This window comes from Papaver somniferum, chromosome 6 (assembly GCF_003573695.1).
Source record: "Papaver somniferum cultivar HN1 chromosome 6, ASM357369v1, whole genome shotgun sequence".
NCBI classification, from domain to species: Eukaryota; Viridiplantae; Streptophyta; class Magnoliopsida; order Ranunculales; family Papaveraceae; genus Papaver; species Papaver somniferum.
In genome coordinates, this window is record NC_039363.1 from 94,163,829 (window position 1) to 94,179,242 (window position 15,414).

Genomic DNA, 15,414 nt, shown 5'->3' on the forward strand with positions numbered 1-15,414 from the left:
TATCCTTGTTAGTGAATACAAGAGAGAAAAGATGGGTGAGCCAAGCCAAGTGAAGATGATGAAATTTGATAAGTAGGGGGAGCTAGTTGAAAAGATCCATACAGATGACGACGATCCTGATATGATGACAAATCCACTATTGAAGTACAAGTATATACATTTCAGCAACAAGGCATATGTAGCGGTTACAAGTACTTTTCTATAAGTCGTGAGGGGGAGATTATTGGGTTTTCACGCCAACGGACGCGGTGACCCTTATCAAATAAGGGGGAGCTAACTAGGAGCTGCCTAGTTAGGCTAGGTTAAGAAAAGGAAACAGAGATTAGTATATATCTCTTGTTCGTGGAACAAGAATGTGCTGCGACCAAAAAAACATAGATGTGAGTTTTTGGTTCCGTGAGAAAACAAGAGGAAGGAGAAAAGACGGAAGCCACCATTAGAGGAGTTTGGTGAAGATTTTTTAATTTTGAAGAAGAAGGATGTTCTAGCGAAGAACCGGGTTGGTTGGTGAAGATTTATCCACCGCATCCTACATCTCTTCAAAGGGTTTTTAGGGTTTGTTCAAATCCTACTTGTAGTAAGTTTCCCATCTTCCTTGTTTTGTTATTGGTTGAATCTACCTAATTATTTGGTAATGAGTTGGTTATCCATCGTTAGCGGTGAGTAGAGAAAGAGTGCATTGTTATCCTAGTGCTATATGCATCTTGAAGTTATGTGAAACCCCAGTTTTGGAGAAGTCGTTGTAACCCATTATTTTTCATAGTGAAAGTTTACCCGTGGTTGTTTACTCTTCGCATTGAAGAGGTTTTTCCACGTTAATATTGGTGTTGTGTGATTGATATTATTTTCGTCGTATTGCGTATTATTGGTTGTGCAGGTTCCATATTGTGCATAGCGTCCCGGATCGGTAATTCCCCCAATGAGTGGTATCAGATCTGTTGGTCGGGATAATCGTGTGCAATATGGAACGACATGTATATCATGGATTCGATTTTTGAAGCAAGGGTAAAGCTAAAAAGAAGTTGCAACAAATTGGGAGTGAAGAGCACATCATATCTCGTGAATATTACAAGTGAGGAGAAACTATAAAGTGTTACAAAAGAAAAAATCACAGTTGCTGAAAAGTGTCACACATGAACAGAAGTGTTACTAAATCACAACAATAGTTAGACAGAAGCGTGGAAGAGGCTACCAGTGAACAGTCACAATTTTATTTGTGACAGAAGGCTTATAACAGAAATTGGTAACAGTTGTCAAGTGTAGCAGTCTTAGTATGGCGTGGCTGAAAGCAGTTTATAATGAAGAGGATAAACTTCTCTTGGTCGAACAAGGGAAAAGAGTGTAACCTCCTTTTGGGGAGTAAGTGAGCCACCATAAGAGTGTTCGGTGACGATTTCAGAGTGAAACCACCGATAGAGTTTCTTTGGTGAAGAGAGGATAACCTTCGTTGGGAGAGAAGAAGAGTTTTCTTTTTATATCCTTGTTAGTGAATACAAGAGAGAAAAGATGGGTGAGCCGAGCCAAGTGAAGCTGATGAAATTTGATAAGTAGGGGGAGCTAGTTGAAAAGATCCATACAGATGACGACGATTCTGATATGATGACAAATCCACTACTGAAGTACAAGTATATACATTTTAGCAGCAAGGCATATGTAGCGGTGACAGGTACTTTGCCATAAGTCGTGAGGGGGAGATTGTTGGGTTTTCACGCCAACAAACACGGTGACCCTTATCAAATAAAGGGGAGCTAACTAGGAGCTTCCTAGTTGGGCTAGGTTAAGAAAAGCAAACAGAGGTTAGTATATGTCTCTTGTTCTTGGAACAAGAATGTGCTGCGACCAAAAAAACAGAGATGTGAGTTTTTGGTGCCGTGAGAAAACAAGAGGAAGGAGAAAAGACGGAAGCCGCCATTAGAGGAGTTTGGTGAAGATTTTTTGAGCTTGAAGAAGAAGGATGTTCTAGCGAAGAATCGGTTTGGTTGGTGAAGATTTATCCACCGCATCCTACATCTCTTCAAAGGGTTTCTAGGGTTTGTTCAAATCCTACTAGTAGTAAGTTTCCCATCTTCCTTGTTTTGTTATTGGTTAAATCAGTTAGTTATCCATCATTAGCGGTGAGTAGAGAAAGAGTGCATTGTTATCCAAGTGCTATATGCATCTTGAAGTTATGTGAAACCCCAGTTTGGGAAAAGTCGTTGTAACCCATTATTTGTCATAGCGGAAATTTGCCCGTGGTTGTTTACTCTTCGCATTGAAGAGGTTTTTCCACATTAATATTGGTGTTGTGTGATTGATATTATTTTCGTCGTATTGCATATTATTGGTTGTACATAGCGTCCCGGATCGGCAATTCCCCCGACAGTAACTAATGCCGTTTCCCCATCATAAACGGCGTTTTTCTTTTCTAGACTACTTTTCTTTCTTTATCTAGTAGTTGGAAAGTTTCCAAACTTCGAACTTGGAAGTATATGTCAACCAGTTACTGATGAGATATACAATCACCTGCTCATCTTCCAGAAAGGTAGTCCCCTTTGCCGATACAGCTTCCTGCACGATTTGTACATGCTATAAGAACCCATCGTGCACCTTCTAGCTAATGAATATGGCCTCCAGAATTTTCAGCGGAAATACACAACAACGTAAGTCAACAAACGAGCAGGGAACAAGAGCACAACAAGCAAATGTATGTATTGTGATGCAACAAATCTGCTTATCTTTTCAATGACTCTCTTCCAGTCTTGAAAATGACTGAAAAATCAAACTTGGTAATAAGTGAAATTGCTTTGTGCCGCCTCTCAGTTCTCCGTCATACCTTCATGGTCACAGTAAGTGTCCACCAAGATAGGAGGCGGTGCTCCCTCCTGGATTTTCGTAATTGGTTTAGTTCTTGACGAATTACATTGCGCACTGATTCTAGTATGAGTTCATGTTATGATCTATGTAAATTGCACCTTCAGAACCATATACAGATGGAGTGCTGAGTGCTGAGGATCTGAAGTACGGGGTGAGTTTATGAACGCCTACTTTGCTTCCTAGAGATGCTTCTTTGAATTCTCAGAAGATGGACGACTCAGAAGATATAAATCATTTCCAGATGGGAGAAGGTGATGGTGTTGTAAATTTTTCTCATCTGGTAAATGTTTCCTATTAAGTTCCCACATTTTGTATTTTGATTCATCTTGCACCATCCGACAACATCGCACGTACACATACCGAACACGATGAGACAAACAATCCACAAGTTAGGTATATACATCAACCTAATATTGAGGGTACAAGTTGGCAAGAATAAACTTAAGCAAAGTGATTAAGATTATGAATAAATACTCTCTAACAACATCAATACAAAATGCGTACCTAATATCCGGAATATCTTCTAAGAGATACAACTTAATACAAAATTGAACCCATCATCCATGTAGGAAAATAATGTAGAAGCTCCTAAAACAAATAACAAAAATGCTTCAAAAAAACAAAACAAAAAACAAATAGATGTTGGAGATCATCATCTATTATGGATTATCTTGGATATTTTATATGGATGGAATCACGTAACCATTAATGAGTTATATCCATCTAGCCTTTGTTCTTGGTGTTTTTCAAATTTCAATACGAAACTTATTATAAACTTTCTTAACCCAAAAAAACAAAAATATTTCAATACGAATTTTATTCCGAAAATGCAAAGATCATACTTGTGTCTTGAATTCATAATCCTATTTTGGGACCCTCCTATGTTACATAGCATACACTTTGTTTTTGTTACTGTGATGATTATTGCAGTTACGATTATACGGATGCATAATGCCACAGTTGCCACGAGTGTTCTTTGTTGCTTTTCAGGACAAGTATAGGAAAATGGAACTCTAGCATCAACCAAGTGGACGTGCCGGAGTGGTTATCGGCACGACTAGAAATCGTGTGGGCTCTGGCCGCGCAGTTTCAAATCCTGCCGTTCACGAATTGTTACATTTTTTTTTTGAAATGAGTATTGTTCTCTGGACAATGACCAGCTTTTAATTCTTTCTTTGAAATGATCAAATAGTTGCGGTGAGATATCATCAAGGTCAAAGGTAAAATTAGTATGACCTAAAGCGATTGGTGATGTGAACAGCGAGTTTGAAAACACTAGAGTGCACAATATAGCTTCCCATCGCAAAACGCGTAGCTCTAGACTCTTATAGTTTAGAGGACTTACTTATCCCTCAGTTATAGCGCACATGGGCCGTAAAAGGATTATTTTAAATTATGAGAAACATCTAAATTTATTTTATACTTCTCTGTCGAGTAAAATGAATAAACAAGTTGGACATGATTTATTCGAGCCATTCGCTATAGTAGGAAGTTTATATTATAGTACTTAAATAAACTTATCAGAGTCATCGGACAATCGTATGGAACTATGGTTTACACTTGACTGACTCATGAGATGAACTATGAGCTTCAAGCCTCAAGGAGATCTACAAAATTATTGTTCTGTCTTTGGGTCATGAGATGAACCTATGAATAGGATCCATGTCTTCTTTTCTCTTTTTCTTCGAGTGTGATTAACTATATAGTTACTTTCAATAGTCCCACATATGGAACTAGCGATTAATTGAATTAATCCAGGTTGTAGTTGATATTAGACATATGATATCATGAACTGAATTCCAGATTCACCAACTTTCAGTGCCTTCTCTTTTTCAGACAAGAAAAAAGCCTTAATAAATTTTAATTATTGGTTGAATGGTTTTCTCTCACAACCAATCCGAGAAGATAAACCAAAGAAAGGATGAATCAGCCGTTGGGTGCAAACATCTAACAAAGTAACTTAAAACAGAATAAAAGAAATACATTCCCACAATGGGCTTAACAAAAGAAAAGGTCTAATAAGGTTGCCATGGCCCAGCCGACAAAAGAGAAACACTAGGTACATGACAATACCCCATTCTTTGGAAAATGCTTGTCCTCAAGGATAAAGTATGGGAATTGGAATTGAATGTGGCCAATGTCCTCCCATGTTGCATCTTCAGCAGGAGCTTCAGCCCATTGAATCAATACTTGAGGAAAAGTGGTATCATCCCTGATAATATATCTGGAGTCTAAAACAGCAATAGGGGTGACAATGAAGGTACCTGAAATATCCACCAGTGGCAGGGTAGGAGTGGGAACAATGTGCTAACCAATTTTTTTCTTTAATTGTGACACATGAAACGTAGGATGAATTCTTGAACCAACAGGCAACTTCAACTTATAAGCAACAACACCCACTTTGTTTATGACTTCAAAAGGGCCATAATATTTTGCAGCAAGCTTCATATTAGTTCTGAGAGCCACTGAAGATTGTTTATAAGGATGTAACTTTAAGAAAACCAAGTCTCCCTCTGCAAAAGATCTGTCAGTCCTGTTAAGATCAACAAAATGTTTAATTCTGTGTTGGGATTGAATCAGATCATCCTTGAGTAACTGCAGCATGTGATCTCTTTCCTGAAGATATTCTTGTACATCTGCAACAGATGTAGTAGCTTGCACTGGAAAAGCCATGTGTGGGGAAATGTAGCCATATAAAGCCTGAAATGGTGTCATCTTCAGACTGGTATGGTAATTGGTATTGAACCACCATTCAGCAAGGGACAACCATTTAAACCAGTACTTAGGAGTAACATCAGTCATGCACCTCAAATATTTTTCCAAGCAAGCATTGGTTCTCTCAGTTTGTCCATCTGTTTGTGGATGGTATGATGTACCGAGGTTCAATTGAGTTCCCAGAGATTTAAATAAATGTTTCCAGAAAGAGCTAATAAATACCTTATCCCTGTCAGATACTATGGAGCTTGGAAGGCCACGAAGTTTGAAGATATGGTGCATGAATTCCTTGGATACTGAAATAGCAGTGAAAGGGTGACTCAAGGCAATAAAATGACTATATTTAGTAAGCCTGTCCACCACTACCAAAATGACAGTCTTATTGTAGGACATAGGTAAACTCTCTATGAAATCCATAGAATTGTGTTGCCATGCTCTCTCTGGAATTGGAAGGGGTTGTAATAGTCCAGCAGGGGAAGAATGATCAGTCTTATTTCATTGGCAGACATCACAAGAAGCAAAAAATGTGAAGATATTTTCCTTCATATGAGGCCAGTAGAAATAAGCTTTTGCTCTATTGTAAGTGCCCATCATCCTAGAATGTCCTCCTACAGCTGAAGTATGCACAAAGTGAATGATGGTTTTCCTGATGTTCATGTGAGTACCAACATAGATTCTAGACTTGAATCTGAGAATGCCATCTTTGAGTGAGTACAACTTGTTGGAAGGAGTGATAAGGAGTTCAGAAATTAATTGTTGAGCATGAGAGTCCTCAGTGTAACTTGAAATAATATCCTGGTACCATTGTGGCTGAGAAACTGCCATAGCTTGACATGTAGAATCATCACGAGGAATCTTAGATAAGGCATCTGCCACTTTTTTTTCCATGCCCTTTTTGTACTTGATAACATAATCCAGTCCCATCAATTTCATGAGCCATTTCTGTTGCAAGACAGTAGTAAGCCCTTGTTCCATAAGATACTTCAAGCTTTGGTGATCTGTATGAATAATGAACTGACTATGAGAAATATAATGCCTCCATTTTTGGACTGCCATGACAATGGCAATAATTCCTTCTCATAAGTGGATAAATCCAAAGCTTTGGGCCCTAAAACTTTGCTATAAAATGCAATCGGTCTTCCATTTTTCATCAATACTTCCCCAACCCCTGTAGAGCAAGCATTTGTTTCCAGTGTAAATGGTTGAGAAAAATTTGGAAGAGCCAGAACTGGAGCAGAAATCATTTCTTGTTTCAAAGTAGAAAATGCTTGTAACGCTAAAGGAGACCACACAAAAGAATCTTTCTTCAACATATTTGTAAGTGGCTTGCTGAGAACTCCATAACCTTTGACAAATATTCTATAATAACCAGTCAAACCCAAAAAACCTCCCAAATGCTTCAAGTTAACTGGTTGTGGCCAAGTTTGCATTGCAGCAATTTTATTAGGGTCAGCAACAACTCCTTGTGAAGTAATAAGATGGCCCAAATAATCCAGCTGAGGTTGAGCAAAACAACATTTTTTCTTGTTGGAAAATAAGGAATGTGCTCTCAAGAGTGACAAGGTTTGTGTTAAGTGTAATACATGTTCCTCCACAGATTTACTATAAACCAAAATGTCATAAAAAAAAACTAAGATGAACTTCCTTAAGTAAGGTTTAAAGATGGTATTCATGAGAGACTGAAAAGTAGCTGGTGCATTTCTAAGGCCAAAAGGCATAACTCTAAACTCATAAAGACCCTCATGTGTTCTAAAAGAAATTTTGAAAATGTCAAATAAATCCATCCTGATTTGATGATAACCAGAAGTCAGATCAATCTTTGTAAAAATGGTTTCTCCATTCAATTCATCTAGTAACTCTTTAATTAGAGGAATAAGAAACTTGTCTTTAATTGTGATATTATTCAGTTTCCTATAGTCTAGAATCTCCAAGAGCCATCTTTTTTCTTAATGAGAAAGATAGGTGAAGCAAAAGGACTATGACTCTCTTGAATCAACCCAGTATTAAGCATGTCCTGAACCAACTTTTCTACTACTTCCTTCTGGATATAAGGACATCTATATGGTCTCTGAGAAATAGGAGTTGAATTTGGTTTTAAAGGTAGCTTATGGTCTAATGTCTTTGGAGGAGATAATGATGTTGGCTTAGCAAATACATCTGAAAAAGAATCTAAAAGTGTATTGATCTCAGGTGAAATTAGTTTCAAAGGCATGGTGGAAATGGAGAAAAATTGGCCAATAATAGTAGAAGTATTGGCTTTCAAAAATTTCATAAAGGAACTACCACTGATTAAATTGCAGGATGGAATGGAAGAAGTACCTTGAAGAGTTATTTGTTTCCCTTGGTGGATAAAAGAAACCTTGAGATCAGCTAGATTAAACATCACATCACCCAATTGTTTCAACCAATCAACTCCCAATAACATGTGACAACCACCTAGAGGAAGAACTCTCAAATCACCACAGAACTGATAACCCTGCATACTCCAAATCAAATCAGAACACATACCCTTACTTATTGTAGTATCACTATTAGCAACAGTGACTAACATATGGCATGTGGGTATAATGGGCAACTGCAACTTCTCAGCTAGTTGTGAATCTACAAAGCTATGAGTACTGCCAGTGTCTATCAAGACCAAAATATCTTCAGAGTGTAGTATACCTGGTACCCTTATTGTGTTTTGAGTGACAAGCCCTGTCACAGCATGAAGTGATATCTCCATAGAAGATCCAATAGGTGATGTAGGAGAGGTGGTATCTTCTTCAAGATCCTCCACAAAAGAAGGATATGAAGCTTCCTCTGCTACCAACATAAACAGTTGTTGCGATTTACAGAAGTGCTTTGGTTTATATAATTCATCACAATTATAACAGAGCCCTTGATCACGTCTAGTCTTCATCTGAGCAGGTGTTAATCTCCTTATAGGAGGAATATAAGTAGTAGCTTTGGTAGGTGTACTTGGGTGAATTACAAATGGTTTTGTATTAGAGAAGGATGGATTTGGAATATTAATAAGCTGAGGCAGAGATGGCTTAGAAGGGGATGGTATAGGAGAGAATGTAGTAGGTGAAGGTTGAAATGGCTTAGGAAAATTTCGAAAACGTTTATTCTGAAAATCAACAGAAGCTTGTTGCATTCTAGCAAGATAGAACGCATCAGTGTCTGAAGTGGGTTTAAACATCTGCACTGGATTACAAATTTCTTCCTTGAGACCACTAATAAAACTCATTGTAAAATAATCATCAGAAAGAGATGGATTTCGAGCCTTCATTAACGCTTTTAATGGCTCATAACGTTCATAATATTCCTCAACTGTTGTGATCTGAGACAATTTATAAAGCGACCCACATAATTATCATAAGCAACATCTTCAAAACAACAACAAACGTCAGAAGAAAATTGAAGCCAATCAATAAGGATTTTACCCTCCTGATAGTCTAAAAACCATGAATATACTTTACCATCAAAATGAATGGAAGTGAGATCTACTTTATGAACATCTTCTACTGAATTAAGCTGAAAATACCTTTCACATTTACGAATCCACCCTGTAAGATTAGTCCCATCAAATCTAGGAAAACCAATTCTAGGGTGTTTAGAGAATTTATCAGATTTGAAAATCAATTCAGTATCCTGAGATTGAGATGCTCCAACAGATGAAGCTGCCGGAGTAACTACATGATGATAGGTGCATTATTTGCACTATTTAGGTACTCTGATGCTTTGCTATCTTGATAGTTTTGTATCATTATGCTTTGATTTGGTTTGTTTTTGAGTTTCTTAGGTATTTGAGGCTATCTTAACCAAAAGAAAGAAGAACTCGTTTAAATCCAGGATTTCTTTGCATCATCTTGAAGAGGACGAAAATACGAAGGCAATGGCGAAAGAATGAGTTTGTTCCGACCTCGTATGAAGAAGTTAGAAGTGGTTGAAGAAAGTCAAAGATGTCGCAAAAGTGAGACAACACAGAATTGTTAAAGAAAGGCGGCACAATTACTCAGCGCAGCCACCTGCTATTAAGGGGTTGATTGTTAGGGCGTCCATATCTTCAGTTCGTGCAGTGAATAATTCTACTGTTTCTGTGGTTTATCGAGCTTGGCAGTGACAATGAATTATGAAGCTCAGGTGAGCAAGAGAACGTGAGTTGCTGCCGGAGTGGGATATGATTACCTTTGCAGTGACGCTGTGAGGTCGAATCCTTGTTAAATTGGTCGAGAAGTTGAAGTTAAGAAAATCAGAGAAACCAATATTTATATTCTCTCGGTAATGGAAGCTTCTGTTGATGACCATTGTTTACTCGAGCTTGATGTAAAGAGAAGAAGGTTGCTGCTGCCAATCTTGGAAGTTGAGAATCATGGAAGTGTAATGATCATAATGGCTGCTGCCATGTATGAATGAAGTAGTAACCATGTCGGGAAGATGGACTGGTGTCTGCTAGGTTAGTTGGTTAAAACAGGGACACGAGGAGCTGATGAGGCGAGATGGTGTTGTTGCCATTAATGGCCGTAGGAGCTGGTTCCAAAGGAAAGAAGAAATGTTGTTAGTCACGAGATTGATTAATGGACAGTGGTGAGTAGTAAAGCTCGAGATAGGACAACGGAATGATAATGGCAGCGTCAAGGGACGCTGATGGTGATTGATCACGACTTCCATTTTCGGCAGTTGACGATGATGGTAATGGGTGATTCAAGGGGAATGGAGATGGCTGTTGGCAATTGATAAAAGAAGCCTAAGTTGGAGTCGAGCTGTGCTATTGCATGATAATCATGGGAGAACATGGAGATGATGTGAGCTTGACAGAGATGATGATTCTCGAGAAAATGGAAGATGGAGTTGGCTGTGATGATTCGATGATGGCAGGGTCAGAAAAGGTGCAGTCGAGAATGGAGGAATCTGTGGCTGTTGGTCGAGTAAGAGAAAGGAAAACTCAGGAACTTTCAAAAGTCACGGAGAGTCTGGTAACCGAGGAAGTTAAGATAACTCAGGGGACAATATTTTTCACGGAGTTGGTAGTTAAGAGTTTTCTCGGAGGGCCTGGTTTACGTGAAAATAGTTGGCCAGAGAATTATCACGGAAGTTCTGGTGACCGTGAGTTTTTGCCGTGAAAAGATAAGGAAATGTGCTGTCAGTTCCAGTTCCAAGGAACTGACAAGCCAGTGACGAGTTTGGGCTGGGCTTCTACAGCCTAGTTTGTTTAAGTTGCAAATTAAATGAGCATGCTTTCATATCTATTGCTAAACTAGGGTTTGAGATCCGGAATTGTCGAATAATCCTTGTTAGAAGTAGCATAATATAGTTGTTAAAGACGCGATGTTGCCATACAATTATATGTAGAAGCATTACCTAGGTTAAATCCGTGTGGCTCTTGCGCCGGATTTCTTAGAATAACCTCAACTCATAAATATTAGTGCTTTCATTGGGTTAAACTTGAGTGGATCTTGATCCAAGTTATCTGGTGGAAAGGATTCAAAGAGTGGCTCTTGCGCCTTTGATGATAATGGGAGTTTTGCCGGAGTAAGCCTGCGATAGGACGCTCTAGGGTTATTGATATCGATATAAAATGAATGTTGAGATTGATTCAGTTGATAACATGTTGGAAGATGGAAGATGAAAACTCTACCAGTACTTTTTATCTCTGATATTCGTGTTATTCTATTTGCTTTATTCTTATTTAGTTAAAATCACAAACAAAACCCCCCAGTTTCTATAAGTAATCAAAACAACTTGACAACCCATATCTCCCTGTAGAACGAATCTGTTCTTATAACTATAGTCTTATTTATAATTGTGAAGTGAAAGAACTTAAATTATTTTTGCGTCGGCTGACGACCGGCCAAATTTTGGCGCCACTGCCGGGGAGGCATAGCAGATTGTTATTTTGTTTTTGATTTCTTAGTTTTTTTTTTTTTTTTTTTTTTTTTTGAGAATCTTGTTTCAAGTACTTGATCTCTGGCACCCAAACGTTGGGATTACCAATGGTTGGAATTTCAACTCGCAGAGGAACAATACTACAAGAACTTCGAAATCCACAACAAGAAGAGATGGTTGGAGGAACGAACAAAAATAACACTGGTAACCAGGGAAGTGATGGCGCTTCACCACCTCCACCTCTCAAGAGGACACTCAAAGATCTAACATCCCCATCGTTTGATCAACAAAAATTGTGTGTCAACTTGGAAGATTCAATTGAGCTCAAATCTCAGTTGATTCATTGGTTACCGAAGTTCAAAGAGATTCCAGGAGACGATCCAAATCATCATTTACTACTGTTTCAACATAAGTTGACAAGTTTGAATCCAACTGGAACTGATCAAGAAAGAGCTTTACTGACAGCTTTCCCGTTCTCTCTAATTGATTCTGCAGAAGAATGGTTTTATAGTCTTCCACCTGGAAGTATCACAATGTGGGATGAGATGCAGAAAGCATTTTTAGAAAAGTACTTTCCCGCCTCTAAAGCAGCAACTATTCGTAAAGCAATTAGTGGCATTGAACAAATTACTGGTGAGGCTCTTTACGACTATTGGGAACGGTACAAGAAGTTGCTAGCGAGCTGCCCACATCATCAAATCTCTGAGCAACTCATAGTGCAATATTTTTATGATAGTTTGCTCCAATCCGAGAGAAATCTTATTGATGCAGCTAGTGGTGGTGCTTTGACAAATAAAACCATTTACGAAGCGACGAAATTGATCGAGAATATGGCTGCAAACACGCAGCAATTCAACTCAAGAGGCGTATCAATGGGTCGAAGGGTTAATGAGGTTACTTCTTCACCGCACTTAGAACATAGGATTGGTAACATGAAGAAGATGATTCAACAAATGGCCGTAGTAATCATTTTCTCTTATGAGATAGAAGCTGAACAAGTCAATGCAGTATTCCCGAATCAGCAGAGACAAAGGTATGATCCCTATTCCAACACTTATAATCCAGGATGGAGAGATCACCCCAATTTCAGCTATGCGAATACGCAAGTAGCAGCTCCAGGGACGGTTTTTAATCGCTCGAGTGGTTTCCAACAACCACAACCAACGCAGAACTCAGAATCATCAGAGATGCTTGCTATGATGAAGAATCTAACCACAATGGTGCAAAAATATCAGCAAACGACTGATGGTGCAATCAAGGAGTTGCAGACACAAATGAGCACCATGAAAGGTATATTGAACCTTTTGGAGACGCAGAGTAGTGGGAAACTCCCTTCTCAACCTATTAATCCTAGAGAAATTGTTAATGTTGTGACATTGAGAAGTGGTACACGAACTGTGCAACCAGAAAATGCTGAGAAAAGCAAAGACCCCAAGGGGCCGGTTTTGGAGAGAGAGATTACTGACTCTTCCCAAACCGATGAGGTACCTAAAACAAACTGTAAACCTCTTGTTTCAACTTATGTTCCTGCTTTACCGTTTCCTGGCAGGTTTGCTAACAAAAATGTGGAACAAGACAAAGAAATTTTAGATGTACTCAAAAATATTCATGTGAGTATCCCGCTGATAGATGCAATTAGGCAGGTACCTAAATACTCAAGAGTTTTGAAAGACCTACGCACCAAAAGAAACGATTAACCGGTAATGAGGTTATGAGTATGGGGGAAAACGTTTCTGCTATCCTCCAAAAGAAACTTACACCTAAATGCAAGGATCCAGGTAGTTTCGATATACCTGTTGTGATTGGTAATAAAAGGTTTGGAAAATCTATGCTTGATTTAGGAACATCAGTTAATGTTATGCTCGCATCTTTTTATGAGTCTTTGAATTTGGGTCCTTTGAAAGAAACCCATATTGTTCTTGAACTAGATGATCGTTCTAATGTTTACCCTAGAGGTATTATTGAAGATGTGATTGTGCAGGTGAATCAACTCGTATTTCCGTCTGATTTCGTTGTATTGGAAATGGATAGCGGGTCGGATGCATCTATACCGCTGTTACTGGGGAGGCCTTTCATGAAAACGGCCAAAACCGTTATTGATGTTGACAAAGGAACTTTCACTATGGAATTTGATGATGAAAACAATCACTTCCATATTTTTGGAGCAATGCGGTATCCTAGCGATGTTCATTCGGATGTTCATTCTAATGTTGTAGACGCATGCTAAGAAGTAGCCTAATAGTCTACAGTCGAGCTAACAACATTAAACTAAGCGCTTAATGGGAGGCAATCCATAGGTTTTGTATCTTAAACCCTTTTATTTATTTATTTATTTTATTGTTTTAATATCATATTTGCATCCCCATGTTTAATTTCATTGAGTCCGGAATCTATTTTAGAAGAAAATTATGACGAATACCTTTTTGTCAGAAAAATTCAGACTGCACGTAGTTCAGTCCAGAGACCATGATTGTCATACCGTTTATCGAAACACTGTGCGATTTTGAATCTTTGTATAAAACACGTAGATGAACAACTTTTGTGAAATGGAGTTTTTCCAAATTCCTTACCAATTTGTACAGTTTTTGCGTTTCATCTGCTGCTACGTCAGAATTCAGAATTTTCAGTTTTGCACATTGAGGACAATGTGAAGTTTAAGTGTGGGGGAGTATTTTGCATATAGAGTTTTTAGCTTATTGCCTAGTTTTTTCAAATTTTTTTATTTATTTGTCTAAAACCTCCAACTTTTGGAGATTTTAGAGTCACTAGCATACTTCTAGGTATGTTTACATAGACATTCTGACCGACATAACTGAACTTGGAAGTGTTAGGGAACTACATTCGGATTTCTTACGAATTGGAGTGTTAAATAATGGGTTTAATCATGCCGGTGATGCAAATGAGGTGCAGAGAGAAATGCATTATTAGAGTTGCTGATCAATCATTAGTTGAGACTACCCATTTTCATATCAACCGAGGCACCATACCAGATTTCTTTATAAATGACTAAATAGCTTTCTTTTGAGTGTGTGTCACTGTACGTTAATTCCGGGTAGAATGGTGAGCTACCCAACCTCCCACCAATAAAAGCACTACTTTTGATCTCTTGAGTGCTAATTTTGTCAATCATGGGGGTGACGTCTATAGACGAAAACCACCTTCTTGTAGTTTGATTTGCAGTTAGCACCATTCTCCCTCTCGCCAAGAACAGGTCCATAGAAACACACCATCATTATCAACAATCGGAGTGGCATCAAAATCTACAAGGAAAGTTGAAGACATTTGAGGTTTACAAGCAATAATTCAAGGAAGAGCAAATTTCATATCCAAGTAAAGCGACATACAATGGGAAGATTTTTATATACATGTTGAAGACTTACATATAAGGAGCGGGATTCTATATTCAAGTTGAAGACTTATTTACAAGAGCGAAGAAAATCTAAAAATGAGAATTATATTTAAGTTTATGATACGAAGACGATACAAGTTGTGAATAATCAAGCGGTAAAGTACTATTCCCATGGCTATAACAATTTCATTGTTTATTTTATATCCAGTTTGTAGTTATTTCTCTTGTCAAACAAAAAAAAAGAAAAAAAAAAAGAGACAAGACAAGACAAGAGAAATTCTTTGTATTATTTTGGTTTATATTTCTTTTTGTATTCATTTAATAAACCCATGGGGAAGAAGAAAAATTTATGAAGAAGTTTCAAGCAACAAGGAATTAAAGAGAAAGAGTTACAAATTGTCGAAGTTCTACGAAGTTCAAGAGTTTATCATCAAAAGTTGAAGACCGAAGACGAAGACCAAGAAGATGAAGAAGACGAGCTGAAGACTACGTTTCTATTGGATGTTGTGAGAGTGGTGTTATCATCATTGCAATCAGATGTAAAGGTGGTAAGTACTCTCATCCTCTATTTTTAATAATAATGGTTTATTTCCTTTCTTAGAGATCATCAGAAATATTCTTGTTTT

At 38.0% G+C, this 15,414-nt stretch overlaps 1 protein-coding gene and 1 non-coding gene across 2 annotated transcripts; both read left to right on the top strand.

Annotated features, from left to right (window-relative positions):
- The first annotated feature begins 3,880 nt into the window (after positions 1-3,880).
- Positions 3,881-3,961, top strand: TRNAS-AGA. The gene has a single exon. It is a non-coding gene; the product is annotated as a tRNA-Ser (tRNA).
- Positions 3,962-11,546: 7,585 nt separating this feature from the next.
- LOC113291114 lies at positions 11,547-13,136 on the top strand. The gene has a single exon (XM_026540686.1). The coding sequence runs from the start codon at positions 11,547-11,549 to the stop codon at positions 13,134-13,136; it is 1,590 nt and encodes a 529-aa protein (XP_026396471.1).
- Positions 13,137-15,414: the final 2,278 nt, after the last annotated feature.

Coding starts and splice junctions, on each gene's coding strand:
- LOC113291114 (XM_026540686.1), top strand. CDS start 11,547: ATGGTTGGAATTTCAACTCGCAGAGGAACAATACTACAAGAACTTCGA.